Genomic DNA, 27,003 nt, shown 5'->3' on the forward strand with positions numbered 1-27,003 from the left:
TATTCGTATATTTATTTGGTTTTTATTGCTGAATCAACATAACATTTGTGTATGTATAAATCTAAACACTATTTTTGTTAAGTTGAATCATCTTCATACTTTTGTGGTAAACAAACAAAATCCATTAGTTTAACTGTAGAACTTTTACTTAATTCATCATTTAACTAATATTTCTTTCAAATATTGATTTCAATAAATATTAAAAATAAGCCAATATTTCCAATTTTTGAGTGTTGTATGTGAGATCAACAATCCATTACACTTTAAAATGCGTTCATTTACATAATATATAATATATATATATATAATATTCTCACAGCCTCTTGGGGGGCCTTCTGTATATTTGCATGCTATCCATTGATTGCTATGTTGTGCTGTAATGTAATATTTTGTTTAATCAGCATTATAGTTCCTTAACAACATTTCATTTCTGATGCAATGTCTAGTTGTATCTACTGCACAACTTGCAAGAAAAAAAACAGGAAGCCCTTTTAAAAAAAAAATATTTAAAGGGTCAGCACAGGAAGTTGCGTCCTGGCTTCTGACAGACCGTCTTCTCCACACGCTCCTGTGCTTCCTGGGCCCATGCCCACACGTCTGCTCCTGCACATTCAGCAGTGTAGTCCCTCATTTTGTCACCGCTATTTATTTATCCCTCAAAGGTTTCAATGGGGGAAGACAGCAGACGTGATTTTATTAGGCACTTAGTGCATTCTTGTCACATTAATAAATCCATACAAAAGACATATTAAAAGGAGTAAAGACATCTAATTATAATGTATAATGCAAAAAAATCCCACAACCATTATCTTAATAAATATATACACAATAAGTAGTGCGATACAAAGAGGACATACAACCTTTTAAGCATGTTTTGCAAAGGCTACTATGTACAAAATATTTCATTCATTAATTCAACATATTTCATGGTTTATGGCAACTTTTTTTCATGACCTAAAATCCATATTGCCAACTCCAGATCACTTTTTTCATCTACAGGGAAGATACAAGTTAGCCTATTTAATACTAAAGAGGCCAATATTGAACTTGCTTTCACATTTGAGTCCATCTCATTTACAAGCAACAAATTCAAACCATTTACATATCGCTACTCTAATTGGTCATTTTACGCGCTAAATACTGCCATGTTGTTTTAACATTGAGGGGCTTCCTCGTCCCTGTTTTGCTCATATTGTGAGCTCTACTCGCTCTTCAACATAACAGATGGTCAGTGCTATGATTAAAAGAGATGTTTCTACTCATAACTGCTGCTGCAAACAATGAGGTATAGCAGCAGAAGCACACAGGAGCTTTGCACATAATTAATTAAAGTATCATCAGGAGGAAAACAACACATACTTATCAACAATGTGGCACCTTAAGAGCTATATGGCTTTTTTTTTTTTTTTTTTTTTTTTTAAATACCATTTTTTTACGTAACATCATAACATCATACAAGAGTCCGTCATCACTGGATAGTGTAAACCATTTATCCTCCACATTCTCCTTGTCGTTTCATGTCGTCCAATCAGATTTCACTGAGGGTGAGCTTGTACATGCCACCCAGCTCCTCCATGGAGATTTGGAAGGTGTCTTCATTGGAGTAGTGCTTGATGATGTTGTCATCCATGTGCACCAGGATCCTGTCAGACAGACAGTCATCATCACATGATGAGCCAAACATGACATCATGTACACTAGGCATTGTGCAGTATGTCTGAGGCCAGCAAAGTAGGGACCGTGAGCCCCATACGGCCATTAAAGGGGAACATTATCACCAGACCTATGTAAGCGTCAATATATACCTTGATGTTGCAGAAAAAAAGACCATATATTTTTTTTACCGATTTCCGAACTCTAAGTGGGTGAATTTTGGCGAATTAAACGCCTTTCTATTATTCGCTCTCAGAGCGATGACGTCACAACGTGACGTCACATCGGGAAGCAATCCGCCATTTTCTCACTTTCGTCGGTGTGTTGTCGGAGAGTGTAACAACACGAACAGGGAAGGATTCAAGTTGCACCAGTGGCCCAAAGATGCGAAAGTGGCAAGAAATTGGACGAAATTTGTTCAAAATACGAGGCTGTGGGGAAAGCCGACGAAATGGTCAGTAGTTTGTTCCGCACACTTTACCGACGAAAGCTATGCTACGACAGAGATGGCAAGAATGTGTGGATATCCTGCGACACTCAAAGCAGATGCTAACATCAACTCCAAAACTGGACAGATCAGCTTTCAGGAAAAGAGAGCGGATGAGGGTATGTCTACAAAATATATTAATTGATGAAAACTTTATTCATTACTTGCGGTTTTACGTAAATTATTATACATAAACTGTGTTCACCAATAATTTAGCTTAAAAACATTTATTTTTTTCAATCATTCGAGTACATTTGGGTAGTCTTGTGTAATGCAGTATTTTGTGTATTTAGGTATGGTCAGAGGTGGGTAGAGTAGCCAGAAATTGTACTCAAGTAAGAGTACTGTTACTTTAGAGATTTATTACTCAAGTAAAAGTAAGGAGTAGTCACCCAAATATTTAAAAAGTATGTTGTGAAAAAACTACTCAAGTACTGAGTAACTGATGAGTAACATACACACACATATCATATACACACATATATATATATATATATATATATATATATATATATATATATATATATACACACATTTATATATATATATATATATATATATATATATATACACAGTATATAATTTATATTTATTTATTTTGCCGTTTTTGTTTACATGTTAAAGGTGTTTTAATGAATATACATGCATGTTTAACACATATAGATTCCTTTCTTTCATGAAGACAAGAATATAAGTTGGTGTATTACCTGATTCTGATGACTTGCATTGATTGGAATCAGACAGTAGTGCTGATAGCGTCCACGTTTTCAAATGGAGGAGAAAAAAGTTCCTCCTTTCTGTCTAATACCACATGAAAGTGGTTGATTTTTGGCATCTTATTTGTCCAGCTTCCATATTCGTTTTTATACACTTTACAAGAAATACATTGGCGGCAAACTCCGTAGCTTGCTAGCTTGTTTGCGCTGGCTTTCAGAGACTCTTGTTTTGAAAGCGCAGGCGCGATGGAGCGGCACTTTTATTGTGAAGACAGGAACTGTGCAGTCAGTCTTTAGGCTTTTGACGGGATGTACGGTTGAAATAAAAGGGTCTTTTTTCCTTCACACTTTTGATTGATTGATTGAAACTTTTATTAGTAGATTGCACAGTACAGTATATATTCCGTACAATTGACCACTAAATGGTAACACCCCAATAAGTTTTTCAACTTGTTTAAGTCAGGTCATGTGACCGCCTGGCTCTGTTTGATTGGTCCAACGTCACCAGTGACTGCATCTGATTGGTGGAACGGAGTGAACGTCACCAGTGACTGTATTTGTTGAAACGCAGGCACTATGAAGGTCTGTTTGACAGACCAAAACAAACAAAGCGTGCATTAACAGATCGATAAAAAATAGTAGCGAGTAGCGAGCTGAATGTAGATAAAAGTAGCGGAGTAAAAGTAGCGTTTCTTCTCTATAAATATACTCAAGTAAAAGTAAAAGTATGTTGCAATAAAACTACTCTTAGAAGTACAATTTATCCCAAAAGTTACTCAAGTAGATGTAACGGAGTAAATGTAGCGCGTTACTACCCACCTCTGGGTATGGTTAACCTGAGTGCTGAAATCTTGGAAAAATATATGTTCTTAGCGCACCTGAATTGGGCTGTCTGCACTCTCAAAGTGCATGTTGTTGCCAAATGTATTTCATATGCTGTAAACCTAGTTCATAGTTGTTAGTTTCCTTTAATGCCAAACAAACACATACCAATCGTTGGTTAGAAGGCGATCGCCGAATTCGTCCTCGCTTTCTCCCGTGTCGCTGGCTGTCGTGTCATTTTCGTCGGTTTTGCTTGCATACGGTTCAAACCGATATGGCTCAATTGCTTCAGTTTCTTCTTCAATTTCATTTTCGCTACCTGCCTCCACACTACAACCATCCGTTTCAATACATTCGTAATCTGTTGAATCGCTTAAGCCGCTGAAATCCGAGTCTGAATCCGAGCTAATGTCGCTATAGCTTGCTGTTCTTTCCGCCATGTTTGTTTGTGTTGGCATCACTATGTGACGTCACAGGAAAATGGACGGGTGTTTATAACGATGGTTAAAATCAGGCACTTTAAAACTTTTTAGGGATATTGCGTGATGGGTAAAATTTTGAAAAAAACTTTGAAAAATATAATAAGCCACTGGGAACTGATTTTTAATGGTTTTAACCCTTCTGAAATTGTGATAATGTTCCCCTTTAATGCTTTTTTTAAACTGTTGTTTTTGCACGGTGGAAGTGGAACAAGGATAATATAAGGATAATCCTTGATAATGTTTAAAATATTTCTTAATATAGAAACATACATAACGTCACTTAAATCTATAAAAGAAGGTATTTTAGCCCAGTTTTACTTGGACAGTATAAAATAGTAAGTTTCCCTCACCTGTATTTAATTACAGTGTATATGTCATCGAAAATCAAATCTTAATCTTTGTGTACAATATTTATTGTTTTATCAAAAATATTATAATTTGCTATAAAAAATTGCATTTCTTTCTAAATTTTTTTTTTTTTTTTTTAGCAATATTGTTTAACAGTCGATAAATATTGCTTAATATAGCCTCATTTCTTAATATAGAAACGATAATTTCTTGACAAAACGCAGTCGCCCAACACTCATCATGTCACGTTATTGTTTTTTTATAGTGTTTGTTAGTAGTCTGTTTTTCGTACTATTCAGTCTTCATCTGACCATTTTTGGAACCATTTTTCCCATGAGAAATAATGCAAATCCAATTCATCTGTTGCAGGTACCCCAATACATTAATGCAAAACACATTTTATAGAGAATAAATATACTTTCACGTGCAGAAATTGAAGACTCTTGTTCGCATACTTTGCTAGAATAGCTTTTCTCGCCTTCTTTATCAAAGTGCTGGTACTCACAACTTTCTTTGGCCTCATAGTGGATTATATTGGAGTCATTGAAATGTGTGGGATTCTTTGTTTGGGACCTCGAGTCCACTGAATGATGTATGGGGCAAACAGTGTAGTTTGTTGAGCGCAACTCTTTTTCTTTTTTACAAAAACTGTAACAAACATTTGGCGAAAATTCTCGTCGAACGAAATCCTACGTATATTAAGTCAGCCTTTTACTTGCCACTAGGGATGTCCGATAATGGCTTTTTGCCGATATCTGATATTCCAATATTGTCCAACTCTTTAATTACAGATACCGATATCAACCGATACCGATATATACAGTTGTGGAATTAACACATTATTATGCCTAATTTGGACAACCAGGTATGGTGAAGATAAAGTCCTTTTTTTTAAAATTAATAATATAAAATAAGATAAATAAATTAAAAACATTTTCTTGAATAAAAAAGAAAGTAAAACAATATAAAAACAGTTACCTAGAAACTAGTAATTAATGAAAATGAGTAAAATTAACTGTTAAAGGTTAGTACTATTAGTGGACCAGCAGCACGCACAATCATGTGTGCTTACAGACTGTATCCCTTGCAGACTGTATTGATATATATTGATATATAATGTAGGAACCAGAATATTAATAACAGAAAGAAACAACCCTTTTCTGTGAATGAGTGTGAATGAGTGTAAATGGGGGAGGGACGTTTTTTTGGGTTGGTGCACTAATTGTAAGTGTATCTTGTGTTTATTATGTTGATTTAATTAAAAAAAACAACAACAAAAAACAATACCGATAATAATAAAAACGATACCGATAATTTCCGATATTACATTTTAAAGCATTTATCGGCCGATAATATCGGCAGGCCGATATTATCGGACATCTCTACTTGCAACCACTCCAGAATCTATCAATGCGTACAAAATGACAAGATAGTCACCTCTGTCGGCATACCTGTGACTTGGGGTGCAACCTGATTGATTTTAAGAATGTCCTGAGCCAATATTGAGATTGGTTCGATATCAGCAAAAAAACAAAGTATGCTATATTGCAGAGGTGGGACCAAGTCATTGTTTTGCAAGTCATAAGTAAGTCTCAAGTCTTTGCCCTCAAGTCCCGAGTCAAGACAGGCAAGTCCGGAGTCAAGTCCAAAGTCAAGACTGGAAAGTCCCAAGTCCTGCATTTTGAGTTTCGAGTCCTTTTCAAGTCCTTTTAACCACAGACTAATATATTTACACAGATTGTGTATGCTTTTAAAACGCTGTATTTATTTATTTATTAAAACAAGTGCATTTGAAATTGCAGGAAAATAAATAGTGCTGACATTGCACTTCATAATAGCACTATTAACCAGTCATTTTAAACATTTAACTAATTCCTTTACAGAATACGTTAGACGGCGGAGAGGAGTGATAACAATTATCACTCCTCTTCAACTTCTAAACAGTCCTTTCCAGATGATGAATAATAAATAGGTCAGTGTTTTTCATAATGAGGAATTTCCCTTGAACAAGCCTTTTCTTAAATTCCACATACAAAACAAAAAAGTATGTATGATTCGCGCTGATATCGCATCGGATTAATATCGGTATCGGTCAGTACGCAGGGCTTCAATATAGTCATGGTTAGGAAAGTGAAAAAGTTGAAAATCGGGACACCCCTAATGAATTAAATGATTAACAGGGAAATGTTTAGTTAGTTTTTCAATGGTTCCTTTTAAAAATCAAAAGTGGCCCTCAAGCCCTTGAGTTTCTGTTCACAAAAGGAAAATAAGGCAGACTCATTGAGAGGGATATTATAAAATATGTTCATAATTATAATATTTTTAAAAACATAGCCTCAACTAGTTTGCCATCTAAAGAAAAGGTAGTTAAGCAGGAGTTTACGACATTCATAAAGAGCCTATCACGTCTATAAAAAAAACAATTAAGAAAGCTATTGTTAAAAGGTGGTGGTGAGAAGCGATGGAGTTACAGTCGTCATGTTTATGAACATGCATGCCTGATTACGTGACAGAAAAAGTATGACAATCAAAAGTACCAGTAAGTCAGGTTTGCTGGGATGACTCATACGTACCCTTTCTTGCACTTCTTGTATACTTTTCCAATTTTGTCCAGCGGCAAGTTGTACTTCTCTGAAATCTGAACAAAAAAAAACAAAAGAAAAAACGTAGTTTTTCATCTTACTAGACCAAGTGGGCATCCTGATTTAGCTGCTATAGTTAAAGCTGCACACAGGAGGGTCTCACAAAGAAATTTTTGGGTTTTTTGTCACTTACAGCATCCACCAGGCCTTTCAGTGAGGGATTCTTCAGCATTAAAGCGTCAAAAACCTCCTCCGTCTCCTTACGTACGTACAGCAGCACTAAGAAGGACACACATGTACAGGCAGTCCATTACAACACACCCGTAAAAATGTCAAAAATGAAATCTGCCAAAAAAACAGAGTCATATCTCATATTAAAGACCTCATTGAGAGCTTTCAAAATCCGTACGTAGATTGTAAAAATGTCATTACATGATGACGTACTCAAACAAAAGTGTGTTTTAGTGAGAAAATGTGCTAAATCTCATGGTAAAAAAGGAATTATTAAAAAAATAAAAAATCTTCCCGCTTTTATAACTAAATGTCTCCAAACTCATATTTCACCCTCTGTGTGAGCCATTGGAGGTCAGAGTTCACTGGGTCAAAAAGTTTGTACAAACCAGTTGGAGTCATATGTCATATTACAGGCCTTGGTGAGGACTTTCCAGATCTGTAATTGTTTGACGTAAAAAAAGTTTTTCCTATCATATGTATCCAATTGTTTCCAAATCTGGTGTATAGGTTAATGGTTGTTAAAGGGGAACATTATCACAATTTCAGAATGGTTAAAACCATTAAAAATCAGTTCCCAGTGGCTTATTATATTTTTCAAAGTTTTTTTCAAACTTTTACCCATCACGCAATATCCCTAAAAAAGTTTTAAAGTGCCTGATTTTAACCATCGTTATAAACACCCGTCCATTTTCCTGTGACGTCACATAGTGATGCCAACACAAACAAACATGGCGGAAAGAACAGCAAGCTATAGCGACATTAGCTCGGATTCAGACTCGGATTTCAGCGGCTTAAGCGATTCAACAGATTACGAATGTATTGAAACGGATGGTTGTAGTGTGGAGGCAGGTAGCGAAAATGAAATTGAAGAAGAAACTGAAGCAATTGAGCCATATCGGTTTGAACCGTATGCAAGCAAAACCGACGAAAATGACACGACAGCCAGCGACACGGGAGAAAGCGAGGACGAATTCGGCGATCGCCTTCTAACCAACGATTGGTATGTGTTTGTTTGGCATTAAAGGAAACTAACAACTATGAACTAGGTTTACAGCATATGAAATACATTTGGCAACAACATGCACTTTGAGAGTGCAGACAGCCCAATTTTCATCAATTAATATATTCTGTAGACATACCCTCATCCGCGCTCTTTTCCTGAAAGCTGATCTGTCCAGTTTTGGAGTTGATGTCAGCAGGCCAGGGAAACTAGGGTCGATATTCTTCTCTTGATCATCTTCGGTGGCATAAGGGACGGTGTGAGCCAAGACATCCAGGGGGTTTAGCTCGCTCGTCTGCGGGAACAAACTGCCGCCATTGCTTGCCGTGCTACCGAGGTCCTTTGTCCCTGAATTGCTCACACACTCCGGCAGATTCAATGGGGGTCTGGCGGCAGATTTCTTTGACTTTATCGTTGGAAATGCATCTGCTTTGAGTGTCGCAGGATATCCACACATTCTTGCCATCTCTGTCGTAGCATAGCTTTCGTCGGTAAAGTGTGCGGAACAAACGTCCAATTTCTTGCCACTTTCGCATCTTTGGGCCACTGGTGCAACTTGAATCCGTCCCTGTTCGTGTTGTTACACCCTCCGACAATACACCGACGAGGCATGATGTCTCCATGGTACGGAAAACAGTCGAAAAAACGGAAAATAACAGAGCTGATTTGACTCGGTGTTTGAGAAAATGGCGGATTGCTTCCCGATGTGACGTCACGTTGTGACGTCATCGCTCCGAGAGCGAATATTAGAAAGGCGTTTAATTCACCAAAATTCACCCATTTAGATTTCGGAAATCGGTTAAAAAAATATATGGTCTTTTTTCTGCAACATCAAGGTATATATTGACGCTTACATAGGTCTGGTGATAATGTTCCCCTTTAAGTTTGTATGTTATTGGTGGTGACTAACCCACACCTGTCACCCTATCTTCTTTTCCCATACTTTCCTATATGTCGGCAGGTATGCCTGACTAGAACTATACGGACTATAAAGGGTCATTAATGCAAACTTCTCAAAAGTGACTTAGAGCCACACTGTAAACATCACGCACGACTTCAAACACAAAGAAACTCAAGAGTAGACCGACAATAAATCTAAATACTTGTTCTTGTATTGTTTTCCAAGTTGAAACTAGGGATATTTTAGGCATCTAAACGTTGCATTTTGTCCATCTGCACAATTACCGCTACTTTGCACTTGCATGAGTCATTTCTGTGCCGTTGGAGGGAAAAAAATGGTTTGGTTTCACTCATGATCGGCTGGAGCCACAGTGTCGCCGTGTAAAAATGTGTTTGTCGTCATTCGAACAAATGATTGACAGCTTTGTTAGACAACAACATAACCACCTCTGGCAGGCGGACAGGTTGAACCGCTGTCAAGGCTTGTCAAACACAGAAGGTTCATGTTAAGGTTTAAAAATAACTCTCAACTCCTTTTAATTGATTATTTGGTTGAAAAGTTAAAGTATCTGTAAACCATTGACTTTACTGTGGAAGCATAATAAGAACATTAGAGAGGATAGAAAGCGAAATAGCATTGATGTTGTTATGGAACTTTGATTAGGATCAGTGATGTAACCATAAGTGCTCTTGTTTAAATGGACTTTTTGATTGCAGTGCTCCCAATAAAATATTTATTATCGCCCCTAATAAGCGCCCCTTACGAGGACAAACACAATCCGGATGCTGATTGACCTCCGAATTGTTTGAATTTTCAAACAATTTCCCCCGTAGGATGGACGTTGAATTAACCTGATCCAGAGTCAAACCCTTACTGTGATAAAACATTCTATTTGCATGTTAACGTTCAAACAGGTCAAGTGTAAAAAGAAGTTAACCACACCAAAGGGAGGACCTGTATGATGACACTGGAGTCATGGTTTGAACTTCAGAGGGGCTATTTTTGTGGGGAAATTGCAATTTTGGAGGTTTGACTGTAAAAATGTGATTTAAAAAAAAATTCATTTATATGACATTTTTGCCAAAATGTCATATTTTTTCTAACATCGTTACACTCCTGCACTGGTTGGTTGTAGTTAAATCTGTATTTGGGTCGGATTACTTCCCCTTGCTATTTGTCTGGCTTTTTCTTTGGCATTTGTGTTGTAATGCAAAAAAAGAACACAAACATGCGTTTATCCTTTGCTACTCGCTAAACTTGCGATATGTCTTTAGAGGTGTATTGTTCCTAAAAACTTTGGTCAAATTGCAATTTGTACAACCTTTAGGGCATTCGACATTGGAGGTTCCACTGTAAAATGTAATTTGACAATACAAAAATTAATCAAACTTAAAAATCTATTTTCCTTTTTTTTTTTTTTTTTTTTCAATAAATGAACTGTGGTCTCACGTGATGTCAAACAGTACACATGCTACCTTGTTGGAATAACTGTTGCAAAATTATTTTTTCCCTGAAATGTTCAACCAACAAAAAAGACATTTTTGCCAAGATGTCAATTTCTTTCGATGCGTCTTTTTACACTCCTGCACTGGTTAGTTGAGGTAAAGTCTGTACTTTGGTCGACTTACTTCCCGTTACTTCCTGTGTCTATTCGTCTGTTCTGCTCTTTCTTTGGGAATACAAAAAAAAAGCCAAAGAAATAGCCAAACCTCTGTTAATCCTTTGATACTTGCTGAACTGTATGGTCGACCTGTATGACTTTAGAGGTGTATTTTTCCTGAAAAATTTGGTCAAACTGCGATTTGTTCAACCTTTAGAGCTTTCGACTTTGGAGGTTTCACCGTAAAATGTGATTTGACGATTAAAAAATGTATCAAATTTAAAAAAAATTTTTTTTGCCTAAATTTAATTTTCACTATTCTGCACTCGTTAGTTGAACTGTGGTTTCATGTAACGTCATACAGTACACAACGGTGCACGACCTTTTTGGAATTAATGTTGTAAAAGGACTTTTTCCCCCGAAATGCTGAAACAATATTTTTGCAAACATCTCAACATTTTCTATCATTTTTTACAGTCCAAATTGAATCTTTACTTGGGTCGACTTCCTGTGTCTAATCGTCTGTTCTGTTTTTGGAATACAAAAAAAAACCCTAAACAACAAAAAAACAGCCAAACATGTATTAGTCCTCTCATACTAACTCAAACTAAAATGCGCAAACATTCTGCAGAAATCAATGGTAAACTTTTACAACTGTGCCATCAGCAGTGTCCTCACTTACGGATTTTTAGTGTGGTTTGCTAGCTGCACTAAAGCGAACCAACAGGCCCTCCAGCGAGTGGTTAAAGTGGCGGGGAAAATTACAAGGACGATACTCCCAGAGATGAGTGCCATGTACACAACTCGCTGCCTAAAGCGAGTACACAACATCCTGAAGGACAGATACCACCCAGCACATGGCCTCTTCAACCTGCTACCCTCTGGAAGGAGGTATAGATCGATTCGCGCCAGGACCACCAGAATGTCTCACAGTCTGTATCCCCAGGCTGTGAGACTGCTAAATGAACAGCCTGCCCCTTTGCTGCCCCGGACCATCTTATTACCTCACTCTTCACCACCTCAATAATTGTGCTCTGGACATTGCATTGCTGCAACATCAACGTAACACCCATCAGACTTCTGACTTTTCCCACCCCCACGTCCCTCTTATCGCGATCTTCCTGACAATGCTAAAATGTAAACTATTGTCAACCTTCACATCAATGCAGTTTCTATGCCGCTGGACAAAGCTCAAACAAAATCTTGTTGACATGTATGACTTAAGAGTTATTATGACAATGACAATAAAGGAATTGATTGATTGATTGATTGAACTGTATGGTCTTGTGTTACGTCTATGTGACTTTAGGGGTGTATTTCTAACTTAACTTTAGTCAAACTGTGATGACTTCCAGGGTGTTCCACTTTAAAATGTGATTTGATGATAAAAAAACATTATAAAATTTAAAAGACAATTTAGCCCAAATGTAATTTTGTCACATTCCTGCACTAGTTAGTTGAACTGTGGTCTCATTCAGCACACGTTGGCACTCTACCTTTTTGGAGTAAATGTTGCAAAACAACTTCTTCCCTGAAATGTTCTGATTAGTACGACTCCAGGGACATTTGATGACTTTGGAGGGTCTACTTTAAAAACATTTTAGACCATTTTTTTCCAGCATTAGTTATTTTTGGGGTTTCCAATGTGTAGCCTGGGGGCCATTTGCGGCCTGCATCTCGTTATTTATCAGCCCACGACACACTCTACGGACAAAATAAACATGTCCCAAATTAGAACATTACCCAAACAAAACCGAAAAACAGAACCAGTCCAAATACCACCAAAAATGGGACCTGAAAACCAAAATGGCCAACAACCTGTGCGTCTTACTGTATATCACACGTGTCAAACTCATGGCCCAGAGCCAAAAACAGGCCCACCACATCATTTAATGTGGCCCGCCACATCATTTAATACACAAGACTCAGTGGCCTAGTGGTCGGTAAATTGTGAGTTCAAACCCCGGCCGAGTCATACCAAAGATTATAAAAATGGGACCCATTACCTCCCTGCTTGGCACTCAGCATCAAGGGTTGGAATTGGGGGTTAAATCACCAAAAATGATTCCCGGGCACGGCACCGCTGCTGCCCACTGCTCCCCTCACCTCCCAGGGGGTGAACAAGGGGATGGGTCAAATGCAGAGGACAAATTTCGCCACACCTAGTGCGTGTGTGACAATCATTGGTACTTTAACTTTTAACTTTAACAAGACATTGATACGTTGATTATACACACATGTCCTTTACAACTGACTTTGAAACAACGTGACAAAATAGTTGTATTTGTAAATTGAGACAACGTTGATGTCCAACGTTGGATACACGTTTTTGGTTGGAAAATGACCACATTTCAAGAGGTCAAATCTGTCAGAACCCAACATTGATTAAACAATTTGGAACAATTTCCCTTGTGGATCAATAAGGTTTGTCTAAGTCTAAGTCCAAGTCTAAGTCTTAACGTCGTCAAAAGGCATGTTGTTTCAATGTTATGTTTGAGTTGCTCAACGTCAGGACTTAATTCAACAAGTTTTCAACGTTGTTGTAATGTCTTGTGCCTGCTGGGTTCAATTCGGTCTAACGCAGGGGTAGGGAACCTATGGCTCGCGAGCCAGATGTGGCTCTTTTGATGACTGCATCTGGCTTTCAGATAAATCTTACCTGACGTTGCTTAACACGATAAGTAATGAATAATTCCGCTGGTAATCACAGTGCTAAAAATAGCGTTCAAAATATAAAACATTCTCATGCATTTTAATCCATCCATCCGTTTTTTACCGCACTTGTTCAAGAAGTCGCATTAATGGTAAGACGTATTTTGTTTATTATTTATTATCGTAGATGTTTTGTTCAGATAGTTTAGCATACATTTAATTGGTTTTAGTACCTTCAATGTACACAACGTATCAAAGTGGCCCTCGTAGCCTTCAATTCACTGGAAAGAGTTTGGGCACCCCTGAGTTAATTGAACTTTTTAAAGGATCTAGAGTAAAGGGCAGCCGTGTTTAGTTGGAAGCCATCGAGTGACAGCTTGGGACACGTGTGTGATTGTTTACACTGCTGAAATTGAGAAGAGGCTACTAGAACAAGCTCACATGCACACGCACCGGCTTTCACACGTTTTTTCTTCCTGAAAGACCCCCCGCCCCCTTCCTTCATCCCTCCCTCCTTACACGGCACACACATTTGCATACCTTTCTTAGGTTCCTCTGCTCGGGCCATCTTGCCGGGCGGCGACCCAAACTCGTCATCGCTGAAGGGTAACCTCTTCATGCCGGAGCTGCGGCGAACACACAAATACATAAATCAGCGCTTAGGAGCCCTCAGCAGCCAGTCAACAGGCAATAAAGGATACACGAGAACAAACACAAAAGCCTTTTAAGCATTTCCTAGAAGCAACATGTTCCCCCTTCGCGCCTTTTTTTTTTTTTTACTAGGATGGTGGCCAGGTTAGTAAAAGCGACCTCACCTTTCTTCTCCATCTTCTGCTGCGAAAGGCTGCAAGACACAAAAAAGGGCAAAGAGAGTCAGACTCAGATTTTTGTGTTGCATCTTGCCTGTGCATGAAACGTCCTGGATAAATAAATTAAGTTTGTTCAAAAATAAGATCAAAAAAGACTGATGCATGCTGGGAAAGTGAGTGTAGTCGCTGTGATTCGGAGAAAGCAAAAACAGTCAGTTCAGAGGCGACACACAAGTTCACAGGGTTGACCCACTTTAGTGACCTCATCCTTGTCCAAACCACTGAGCTGCTATACTTGGAGGGGGACCAAACTAATAGATTTATTCATGAACAGAAGAACAAATGTTGCTTTTTTTTTTCCTTTATTGATTGCAGATGCTGCTGTTAATAAAGTTCTATTCTAGGCACACGGAACACAGGGAACTGCAGAGTTTATCAGAAAGTGATAGCCACGAGGCCACACACAGTTGGAAGCAGGTTCAATTTCAGCAGCAACACCAAAAATAACCTCCCGATGTTGCAAAGTAGACGTTACGTTCAGGGAGGGGGAAGAGGTAAAACGACAGAAACCCCCATTTTCGCACCAACACAACCAGTGGAGGAGGATGTGGCCTCGTGTCTGTTGAAGAGGCAGTGTTTCCCACAGATTGATCATCTATTTGTGGTTACGGGGGCGTGGCCAATAAGTCACTGTATAGTTTGTATAATTGGTTTCGACGCATGTATTTAAAAATTTAAAAAAGATTTAAAAAAAAAAAAAAAAAAAAAGGTATGCATATATTTAAAGACAAATCTGTGTTATTAGTATCAACATATCTTTTACTTGTTAAGTTACATCGGTTTGCTGTATTATGCAATTGTCACTGCTTATTTTATTACTACAATGCAACACAGGGCGCACTTTGTACACCCGTGGTTTATTTACATGTGTTATTCTGCCCTGGAATTTGGTTAGCCAGAAAACGGTCGTTTAAATTAGAGATGCAAAACTTCCAACTTGAGATTGGTAATTGAAAGTCTCCACAATTAAGTTACAGTAAAACTAAGCACACAAAGGAATGTACAAGAATATACACATGAAGTGCACATACATGTCGGAATCATGGTAAATTATCAATACAGTTTGGTATAAACTGAAAAGCAATCCAACCATATAGGATCAAGGTTCCCGTGTGTGTGTGTGTGTGTGTGTGTGTGTGTGTGTGTGTGTGTGTGTGTGTGTGTGTGTGTGTGTGTGTTCTTGTATTTATAAACCATGGTCCCAATACAGAAAACCATTGCATCTAATAGAGAATGTCTCATTTGCACCCCTGGTGGTGAAATCTATCTAACTTAGGGTGGTCCCAAAAAGGAGGATTTTTTGTCAAATTGACTGTTGCAAGTCTTGTGTATTCTTTGTAACTTTTTTGTGTGTGCTATGGCAAAAAATGTTCCTGGTCTCAGTCTGGACCCCCTCCCCGGGAGTGCAGCCTTAGACTGAATATGTTTTTAATTATTCCTCGCCCCCACCAATGTTTACCTGTTTTCCACCTTTTTAAGGGGCGCAGGAAGTTGGCTGACCCGTCAGCGGTCCTGTTCTGTCTCCCTGTAATGTTTGTCTGCTCTTGAGTGAGACTGTGCTGAAAACTGTGGGTCGGTTTTAAAAGTGCTCCTTTTGGTCAACATATGAAATAACAAGTATGTGTAAACATTTTAAGTGCTCCCCCTCTGGCCAACATATGTAATAACAAGTGTGTGTAAGAAATTGAAATGCGCCCCCTTTGGCCAAAATTGATTTTAAAAAAAAATATATATATATATATATAGAGACATACTGTAATAACTTGAAGTAAATAATGAAGATTAAAAACAAACAAATATAAATTTCAAAAATTAACTAAAAGCTTACCTTTTTTATATTTACAAAGTATTAATATATTATTAATGTTGTAAATACAAATCTTTATATCTCTAGAAAGGGTGGTCCTAAAGAGGTAGGCATTTTTCAGAGGTCTCAAGAAGGTAACAAATACATGAATGTGTGTGTGCGTGTTGCTCAAATTTCAAACTAATTTTAAAACAAATAGTCACGGTTTTGTGGAACATGATTAACACATATAGTTTTACCTTTCTGTATTACAAACTATTTAAAGAATGAGACGTTTTATTTTTTACATGTGGTAGCCTTAGATTTAAATGAATGTATTAGAAACACGGACAGGTGTGTTGACTGTATCTGCAGGAAACCTTTAATTATGCACACACATGCACACAAGTCCATGTGACATGACGTGGTCAACCTGGTCATAATCTCCACTGAACACGTCTCCTGCAGGCTGCCAGCTACTGCACATCAACACTGATTAAAAGCCAAGTTAGGCGTACGTGTCGCGCGCACGTGCAAAGACATTAGATGGCATCTTTCGCCTCGACCCTATTTGTTGACAAATCTACCTCTGTCGCTGTGAGCAGATGAGGTGTGCAGCACACAGTAAAGACTGGTGAATGATAACCATCAGTAATTAGAGCCTTCTATCAAAGCGCCAACAGAGAACTGGCTGTTCCCGCTAGTGAGCGAGCAGGTCATCATGACCTGGGAGGGTGTGTGTGTGTGTGTGTGTGTGTGTGTGTGTGTGTGTGTGTGTGTGTGTGTGTGTGTGTGTGTGTCGCAACTCACATGACGTTGGAAGGTGGAGAAGTGCATGTCAGGTATGAAGAGGACAGGCTGGGTCTCAATGTCCGTCATCATCTTGAAGATGGTCACGTCGTTGCGTTTCTGCAGAAGCGGCCCTTTGACATCGACGACTGTGAGTTAAGTCAGACACCCAGTATATTTACAACAACAACAACAACAACATGATAGCGTCATAAAAGATTCTAGACAGGTCTCCACTCACAGGAGAGGCCAGGGTTGATGTCGACCACCTTGCCTTTTCGGCGGGACTGCTTCCTCTCTTCGTCGCGGATCTTCCTCTCGGCTCCCTTGTCGCAGAACACTTTAATCTGGCAGTAGGCTCGGTGGATGGGTTTGTTGCTGCGATTGTTGTAGGAGTACGTGTCAATCTGCAAGTTGAGAGGCAAGCCCTTCACGCCCTTCTGAGAGGAGAAGTCCGTGCTGAGACAGTTGACCGAGATGAAGATCTGCACGGGGGGAACCAGGGGGATCCATTAGAAAGATCGCTTGGAGGATGAATTGTTAAAAAAAATCAAGTGATTTAAATACACTACCAGTCAAACTTTGGATAGATAAATCTCACATTAAACAAAAAAGAATATTGAAGTGAATATCAAAAATAGTTTAGTTTATAAAATGTATGTTTGTATATATTTTCTTAGAAATAAACAATAATAATGACATTCAATAATAGTAACAAATGCAGAGAGCAGACTAGTCTAATGCTCGCGCTAGTAGTAAAATATAATCTTATTATATTTTTATCAATATATGAGCTTTCTCAGTGTATTTTTTTATTTTTTTAAAGAAGTGTCCCTTTGACCATATTCCAAGATTGTAATGTGGGCAAACTGGACTTTTTGCTCATATCGTCAGGTGATGAACTTTTTCTATCAATACATTTATATTTCTCTGTTAAAAGACATATTTATTTATTTTTATGAACATATTGTGCAATATAGATTTTTACTAATACATACATATATATACACACACATACATACACACATACATACATACATACATACATACATACATACATACATACATATATATATATATATATATATATACACACATATGCTGTTGAAAGGAGTCTCTCATTTAGTGTTCTGTGCTTCCCTCTAGTGGTCAAATGTAGTTCCTACATTACAATATCCTACAAAAGGAGAAAAACAATTACCGTATTCATTAAAATACCAGATTAAATTAGATTATCGACATGGTTGACACAGATTTGGCGCAGATTTAATAAAAAAAATTACTAAAAAAGTAGACTAATGTTTTGTTTTTATTTTTTACAAACGGAAACCTTGCATTTCCCTTTGTTTGTAAACGAATAGTGCATGAATACTTGGGGTGCTCAAAAAAGAAAAAATTGAATTGTGATTCTGATTTTGACAGATTCCAAATAAATTCATGATTTAATTTTTAAAAAATTATAAGAATCCAGCCCTGCGATGAGGTGGCGACTTGTCCAGGGTGTACCCCGCCTTCCGCCCGATTGTAGCTGAGATAGGCTCCAGCGCCCCCCGCGACCCCAAAGGGAATAAGCGGTAGAAAATAGATGGATGGATATAAGAATCCATTTTTTAAATGACGTTTTAGGCCATCTCCATGTTTGGCCTACTTGCTGCATGTATATGTCATGCGTCAGCAGCCAAGAGGAACTTTTGTAACCGGTTTGAAAATGTTTGATCATTTTTATACCTAATTAAATATTTGGAGGATAAGTTTGAATCGAATCATCACCCCAAACATCGGAATGGAATTGCGGGTTGTTGTAAGATGCACGTCTCTAATGAATATGACGGTTAAAATGTATATATGTATGCAAGAGGTGGCTCTTGCAGAAGGACAACTTGATCCAAAAGAGGTTTTTCAGCCTTGGTGGAGGTCTGCTCTCTACTATAACATTGTCGCGCTTGTATTGTCAACAGGGATTACTTTGTAATGGCATAATAAAAGGTTATTTTGGAGACAGACATTGAACTATACACATTTTTATTAAAAACATAGATTCGGTTGTATTTTTTTTAGATTTTAAACATAGCTAAATGTCAGGTAAACATTACCTAATGCCCTTTGTTCATGCATTAATGCTGCAGGGCAAAACATGACACACACGCAAGCATGGTCCTCGTCAAACAAACAAGTGGAGAGGCGCTGACAAAAACACACACACACACACACACACACACACACACACACACACACACACACACACACACACACACACAAAGGATGAACATCCTATGGACACACACCTGGAGTCATGAGATGTCACATCCTGGTCTGTTTGAGTGTGAGTGTGTGCGCGCGCATGTGTGTGCTGGTCTGTTTGAGTGTGAGTGTGTGCGCGCGCATGTGTGTGTTATGTTTGTGCAGTTGACTTCACTCATTGTTAGTAAAACGCTGCAAGGCTTTTTTGAGGCCCAATTATATAATTCATCGTCCTCCAAACTCAGGGCCACAACAAGGGTGAGTAAAAGGAGAAGTGAAAAGATTAATTATTCCCTGAAAAAAAGGACTATCTAGTTTAGCCCAGCTGCTGAGTTTCCCCAATATACTTTATGTTGCCACTTGCTGGTGTCATTTATAAAAAGCTGGTACATGTTGGTGGAGGTGGCAAACAAGAGTGTGTCGATGTCTTGTACATTATCATAATAATGTTTAAAGTCCCAATTTGTTAGCTAAAGCCATTTTGTATGTGTCACCTCCCCCCACCCCCCACTCTTTTTATTATTTTATTAATTCAGTTTTTCCGATTTCCCCCCCACCCCCCCTTTTTCATACAAGTAGCTTATTCTGCTTCCCTGTATTGTGCATTGTTTTATTCATTTGAATAATTTAATACTTTTAAAATTCTCAAGTATTTTCAGGTTGAAAAAAAGTGACAAAAAAAAAAAAAAAGGTTTCGTTCTTTATATATATATATATATATATATATATATATATATATATATATATATATATATATATATATATATCCTGAAAATATGCAAACAAAACTGTTTGGATAATTGATACTTCAAACTTGCATAAATAAATCTTAAGGAATATATACTTCAAAATGTAATGAATAAAACGCTAAAGTTGTTGATAAACAAGCAATTATTTTAATAATTAAATATGGTCATTTTAAATGAATGATTATGATCATTTAAAATTAATTATTTTAGGAGTCAGAAAAAATACAAATAAAAAAACAATTAATTTTGACCTTTTTAGCAAAATATAGTAAACATGCATTTAGTTTGTTTTTTTTTAAATTAATAAATATATGTATTTTTAGGTAAAATAAACATAATAATACAATTTATCTCTAGTCTGGATGATTTAGTTCTTGTAGTTCTTAGGTTTTTTCTTCTTTTGCCCCTTTTCCTGCAAGTAAAATGCATTTCTTGTCTTAGTTTCTTTTAAAGTCATTTTTAAAAATGGATTTCTTCATTTATTTTTATTTTAGTTTTTCTTTGCCGTTCTTGGCACATCTTTTTTATTCTCTAATGTAATTACCTTTATGTTGTGGATTATTTAATTTAATTTAAGTGAAACAATTATTTTACTAATTTAAAAAAAATCTTCCTCCTAGCATCATTTATATTTTGTTTTTAAATTCCTTTTGCATTTTTCCCCCACTTTTCTTAGTCGTTTTAACCCCCTTGTTTTACTTTTCATTTTATCTTTTTGATACATGTGGCAATTTTCCTATCTATTTGTATTCAATGTTTTGCCTTCTAGATTTGATTTCCCACTCTTTACAAAAAAAAACTATACTTTTTATGGTGAACTTTCTTGTTAGATACAATAAATTTGTCCTTTTCAATATGGAGTTTTACGATTGAAAATTGTTCTCATTTCCCACATGTATTTTTGTTGTTTTTGTCATCCTTTTTTCATATTTTTTTTCTTTTCAACTATTTTTTTAAAACGATATTTTTTCATTTTTGTTTCAACTTTAGTAATTTTTTTGTACATTTATGTCAGCATTGACACTTTTTTTTTATTAGTAGATTGCACAGTACAGTACATATTCCGTACAATTGACCACTAAATGGTAACACCCAAATAAGTTTTTCAACTTGTTTAAGTCGGGGTCCACGTTAATCAATTCATGGTAAAATTTTTCCTCATATTTTCCGCTGTAGATTTTTTTAACAGAGCGTGGGTGTTTTATTTGGTCGTCTTACTTTGGCCTCCTCGTTTGTGTCCCATGTGAAGGAAATGGCGTTGTAGGAAATCTCTTCAATGTTGCTGATGGTGTTGAAGCTCTCCTTGTAGTCGGCTGTAGATGGCAGACGGGAGAGTATTTGGCACAGATTTTGCACATGCACCTAATGCTTCTTCATGTGGTCTAACTGAAGCACACACAATCAATTCAAAGTTCCACCTACCAATATCAAGACACCTTTGTTTGGCAGTGTGCTGTCTGGAGTGCCAGTACTTCCAATGCTTTAACTGATCATCTCTGCACTTCTCCTCTCCAAACACGACCATCACTACACTCTGTAATAAAGTAAATCCTCCACTTCAAAACTATTTCACTTCCTGCAATGAGCAAATAGATGAAGTGAACCGAGCTGCTTCTCACCCTGACTTTGGTGATGGGTTGCTGCAGGCCTTTGTTGTCAATCTCTCGCAGGATGATGGGGTAAAACTGTCCCTTGTTTAGATACGTCATGGTCCCGTCGCCTGTCTTCTGACGCAGCGATTTGGATGCTTCCAGTGTGTACTCAAAATTATTCCTACAACACACACATCCAACAGTAAAATATTAGAAATGTGCCTTATTGGAAAAACAATCAGCGTACAAACGCTTGTGTACGTTCTCATCTTTCCCTTGAGAGAGGCAAAGAACGGAGGCCATTCTGCAGCGTGGTAGCGACTTACCCCGGCACCGTCTCAAACTGAGTGTAGTCGTCAGACGTCATGGAAGACATGCGTAACTGCAGATCGCCCGGGAAGGAGAAGACCTGCAGCGCACAAATGGACAAGGTCAAATTTAGCTAAATAAGTTTGCAACACCCACAACTTAATTTTACTATGAAACTTTAGCCAAAGCTAAAGCTAAATTAAAAGTCCTTTATATAATATGACATCTTTTTCAGATCATACCATACTGTAATGTTTGATTTTTTTCCACTTCTGATATTGGAGCCGTGAGGATTGGACCATAGGGAAATCAGCACCAAAATACATTCATTATTTTGTAGTGTGGAATGCGAGGAAAAGGTTTGATCAAGTGAAATTAGCGAAACAAAGAACAATGCTAGGTATGCAAAACACTACCCTATTTATAATTAACTGTCTAGAATGGAATTATGCTGTCTTTAAGTTGAAGTGGAGTGGTAATTGGCAACATGTAGAATGGTCACAATAATTAATTACGTTTTCATGTAGAATGGTCACAATAATTCATTACGTTTTCAAGCTCATAACGCAGTAAGTTGAATAATGCAGACACGTTTGTTACTAAACACTTTTTAATACGCTTCTACCTTGGAGACTTTGTATGAGTAATATGCATCTATGATTATCTGATACTTTTGGACTGCAATAATGTTCAATGAAGGTCACTTTTAATGTATGTCAAGGTTGTGTGCTTAGCTGTTGTGTAGCTGCCTATAGCCTATTGACTTGACTAAAATATAAGAAAAAACCAACCTTGTGTATTTAATGGAGGACTTTTAGATGTTAACTGGCTGTCCAGATTTGCACAAGTAAACACGCTGCAGGACTGCTTGTATCGAAGCTTATATCGGACATTTTACATGCAAGCCGATCTCATCCTATGTTTGTTTTTTATTACTGATATTGGACCGATATCCGATATCGGATCGGGAAAACCCTAGTTATAATACAATAAAATTATACCGAAGAAAAAAAAGCTTTTCAAAGGACATTTGCTTCCATCTTGGCCCATAGAGTCAGTTAAAAAACATAAATGACAGTATGACAAATTTTCCTCTGCAGAGCCGTTGACATTGACAACCGCCATGTATCCACCAGACATGTTTGGAATTCCACACCATGCATATTTCAATACGCAAAAAGTTTTAAGCGTTACATTTTCTGGGGGTATGTGCAAGCCACTCAATGTATTAAAACATTTTTAAAAAGTAAATTTATTTAAGTATAGTTCAATTCAAAAAGCAAAAATCTTTCACTCCATATTTTTGAGTATATTCACTACACAGAGTGAAATATTTTAAATTTCTCAATAATGTTGATAGTAATTGCTTACAGCTGATTTTAAAAGTATCTTATAAAATTGGATAAGTGATAAAATATTGTTTGTTTGTGCTTTTTATCAGCTTATTAAATACAAAACAAGTTCCTTAGCTTTTAATTGAATGCAAGTTTGATGCAAGACAACAACTGCGCTACCTAGTGGTAAGTTACAGTATTACCAAGCTTTTATTTAAAGATGTAAGGCCCTGTGATGAGGTGGCGACTTGTCCAGGGTGTACCCCGCCTTCCACCCGATTGTAGCTGAGATAGGCTCCAGTACCCCCCGCGACCCCGAAGGGAATAAGCGGTAGAAAATGGATGGATGGATGTAAGTACAGTATTTGGTTAGGTTTTTTAATGAATTTTGAGCATGCATACAGTTACATAATGGTACATCGCATATTTCCATATTGGCATGTCCGAAAATGAGAAGGAAAATTATACTTTTAAAAAGTAGTTGAAATTCAAGATAGTTTTTCACCTACGTTGCAGTTACCAATGAACTATAAATGATTATCAATCATTTTATTCATCTTTTTAAATATGGCTGAGGGGCCATTTCCGCTTCGCAGCTAATTTTTTTAATGGCCCACCACACATTCTTGATTGATTGATTGATTGATTGAAACTTTTATTAGTAGATTGCACAGTACAGTACATATTCCGTACAATTGACCACTAAATGGTAACACCCGAATACGTTTTTCAACTTGTTTAAGTCGGTCGGGGTCCATGTAAATCAATTCATGGTAAATTCATTCTAAATATACTATTGTTAAAAAATTTAATAGAAAAAAAGGAATAAAAATAAGCAAAGAGTAGAAATGTGGGGGGGAAAGTGGAAATACAGACGCAACTAATGCGAATCTGGCATGCAAAATATTTTTTTCTTTCTAAAAAAATCTATATATTGGTTATGAAAGGGAAAAATATCAAAATGGCCACTGCATTCTTTGATTCTTCAGTGGCTCCTCAGTGGAAAAGGTTTGGACACTACTGCTTTAGAAGAAATTAAGGGATGGAAGAATTTCCTTGCCATTGTTATTTTGAGCGGAATTATGAGGTCTGCTAGTGGCAGGGGTTGGCGTCATGCTTTTCTTCAGACCACGAGCTAGTTAAAACTGCATCAGGAGCCCCTCTGCTGGTAGCAGACAGGTAGTACGCTCATTTGTTTACCCCTCAGTGGCTCCAAGGCGCAATTAATGTAAGCATTTTATCAATTAATTACATACAAATTATACACAAATACTGGTGTAAACCTACCATGGTTTTTCATTGTTCCCATTGGGTTGAGTTTTTTTCTTGCCCAAATGTGGGATCTGAGCAGAGGATGTCGTCGTGGCTTGTGCAGCCCTTTGAGACATTTGTGATTAAGGGCTATATAAGTAAACTTTGATTGATACTTTTTCAAACGCTTTGAACCCTTTGGCTTATAAAACGGTGTGGCAAATTTATAGATTTTTCTTCACTAACGGCCACAATGTTTTGTGTTCAACTAATAGTCATATTACATTGACAGTGACACTGAAAAGGTGAGTTATTGTTTGTGCTATGGTGCCCTCTTTTCGAAGAGTTTGCTCACTGCAGATGCTGCGGGTTGAAAATGTACTTCCTGATTTGTGCCGTGAACTGGAAGTACAATCGTCAATAGCATTTCTGTTCGAAAAGTATTTTCATTTATCACACCAAGCAATGTTTGTAAGTTTTACAATATAACTAAAACAATTCATACTTACTAAATCATCCCATGTGTGATGTCTGTAGGAGTGTTTTCATGCATATTTGCACGTGCTATCGTAATGTAATCAAGCTAGCGTTGTTAGCATTAGCAAATATGCTAGCATATTTACAGGTGAACTGTGTTAGTTCTTTTAAATTACAATTGCATCCTTTTTGTATCGTTTCAGTTTTGTAAATTCACCAAAACGTCACCAGGGAGTAGGTTCAAGCTAGCTTCCGCAGCGAGTTGGTCCATGACGATGACCTTTGTTTTGTTTGATGAGCCATTTTACTGCCGTGTGACAGGCACTGTTTGGAAACAGTTCGGGTATCTAAATAAACATTTACAAAATCTTTTGTGGCAGTATATATCTGCAGTTTGTAGTCCGGTGCAGCTGATTTGTACAAAATTATTCATTTCTTCTCAAATTTGGTGGGTGCGGCTTAAATATCGGTGCGCTCTATAGCCCGTAAAATACTGTAAATCAGGTCTTTCATATATACACTATATTGCCAAAAGTGTTTGACCACCCATCCAAATGAACAGAATCAGGTGTTCTAATCACTTGGCCGGCCACAGGTGTATAAAATCAAGTAATTAGACACGGAGACTGTTTCTACAAACATTTGTGAAAGAATGGGCCGCTCTCAGTAGCTCAGTGATTTCCAGCGTGGAACTGTCATAGGATGCCACCTGTGCAACAAATCCAGTCGTGAAATTTCCTCGCTCCTAGATATTCCAAAGTCAACTGTCGGCTTTATTATAAGAAAATGGAAGAGTTTGGGAACAACAGCAAGTCAGCCAGCAAGTGGTAGGCCACGTAAACTGACAGAGAGGGGTCAGCGGATGCTGAAGCGCATAGTGCAAAGACTTTCTGCACTGTCAGTTGCTACAGAGCTCCACACTTCATGTGACCTTCCAATTAGCCCACGTACAGTGTGCAGAGAGCTTCATGGAATGGATTTCCATGGCCAAGCAGCTGCATCTAAGCCATACATCACCAAGTCCAATGCAAAGCGTGGGATGCAGTGGTGTAAAGCACGTCGCCTCTGGACTCTAGAGCAGTGGAGACACATTCTCTGGAGTGATGAATCACACTTTCCATCTGGCAATCTGATGGACGTGTCTGGGTTTGGAGGTTGCCAGGAGAACGGTACATTTCAGACTGCATTGTGCCGAGTGTGAAATTTGGTGGAGGAGGAATTATGGTGTGGGGTTGTTTTTCAGGAGTTGGGCTTGGCCCCATAATTCCAGTGAAAGGAACTTTGAATGCTCCAGGATACCAAAACATTTTGGACAATTCCATGTTCCCAACCTTTGAGAACCGTTTGGAGCAGGGCCCTTCCTCTTCCAACATGACTGTGCACAATGAAAGGTCCATAAAGACATGGATGACAGAGTCTGGTGTGGATGAACTTGACTGGCCTGCACAGAGTCCTGACCTGAACCCGATGGAACACCACTGGGATGAATTAGAACGGAGACTGAGAGCCAGGCATTCTCGACCAACATCAGTGTGTGACCTCACCAATGCGCTTTTGGAAGAATGGTGGAAAATTCCTATAAACACACTCCGCAACCTTGTGGACAGCCTTCTCAGAAGAGTTGAAGCTGTAACAACTGCAAAAGGTGGACCGACAGCATATTGAACCCTATGGGTTAGGAATGGGATGGCACTTAAAGTTCATATGTGAGTCAAGGCAGGTGGCCAAATACTTTTGGCAATATAGTGTATTAAAGATAAGGAACATTTTCAAAAAGTAGAATTGTGCGATTGCGTCCTCCAGTCAGAGTTTTCGTTTGGTTAATTAAGTGACTCTTTTTATTGTCATTTCTTTGAGCGCGAACGTCTCCATGTCCCCCCCACCCCCAAAGTGTTTAGTTAGGTTACTCTTTTCTGCGGTAAATCCCCTCCAAGGTAGCAAAGCGAAAGGGGATAGAGGAAAGGCTTTGGCCATTGTAGGAGAACAGCACAGCACTTTATTGTGTAGCTGAGACAATAGCATAATAACACACTGGCCGCTATTTGGCCATGTTCAAATAAAACCAAGGGAGGCTGAGCCCACCGTTGGCTCCACCATGGGATCAGGTAAAAGAGCTATTGTCTGATCTG

General features: G+C 37.9%; 1 protein-coding gene across 2 annotated transcripts in view; it reads right to left on the reverse strand.

Moving 5' to 3' along the window:
• Positions 1–280: 280 nt before the first annotated feature.
• Positions 281–27,003, reverse strand: part of grhl1 (grainyhead-like transcription factor 1) — an 82,075-nt gene continuing 55,352 nt past the window's right edge. Inside the window, exons 7-17 of one of the 2 annotated variants that reach the window (XM_061968392.1) lie at positions 21,830–21,912; positions 21,531–21,684; positions 21,334–21,445; positions 21,130–21,224; positions 17,163–17,406; positions 16,943–17,070; positions 14,293–14,321; positions 14,018–14,103; positions 7,284–7,369; positions 7,082–7,146; positions 281–1,643 (exon numbers count right to left, since the gene is read on the reverse strand). In XM_061968392.1, coding sequence (XP_061824376.1) covers positions 1,529–1,643; positions 7,082–7,146; positions 7,284–7,369; positions 14,018–14,103; positions 14,293–14,321; positions 16,943–17,070; positions 17,163–17,406; positions 21,130–21,224; positions 21,334–21,445; positions 21,531–21,684; positions 21,830–21,912 — 1,197 coding nt within the window. In that variant the 3' untranslated portion in view covers positions 281–1,528. The remainder of the gene's footprint in view (positions 1,644–7,081; positions 7,147–7,283; positions 7,370–14,017; positions 14,104–14,292; positions 14,322–16,942; positions 17,071–17,162; positions 17,407–21,129; positions 21,225–21,333; positions 21,446–21,530; positions 21,685–21,829; positions 21,913–27,003) is intronic. The other variant, XM_061968390.2, reaches the window with a different exon arrangement.

Source organism: Nerophis lumbriciformis, linkage group LG08, assembly GCF_033978685.3.
Source record: "Nerophis lumbriciformis linkage group LG08, RoL_Nlum_v2.1, whole genome shotgun sequence".
NCBI classification, from domain to species: Eukaryota; Metazoa; Chordata; class Actinopteri; order Syngnathiformes; family Syngnathidae; genus Nerophis; species Nerophis lumbriciformis.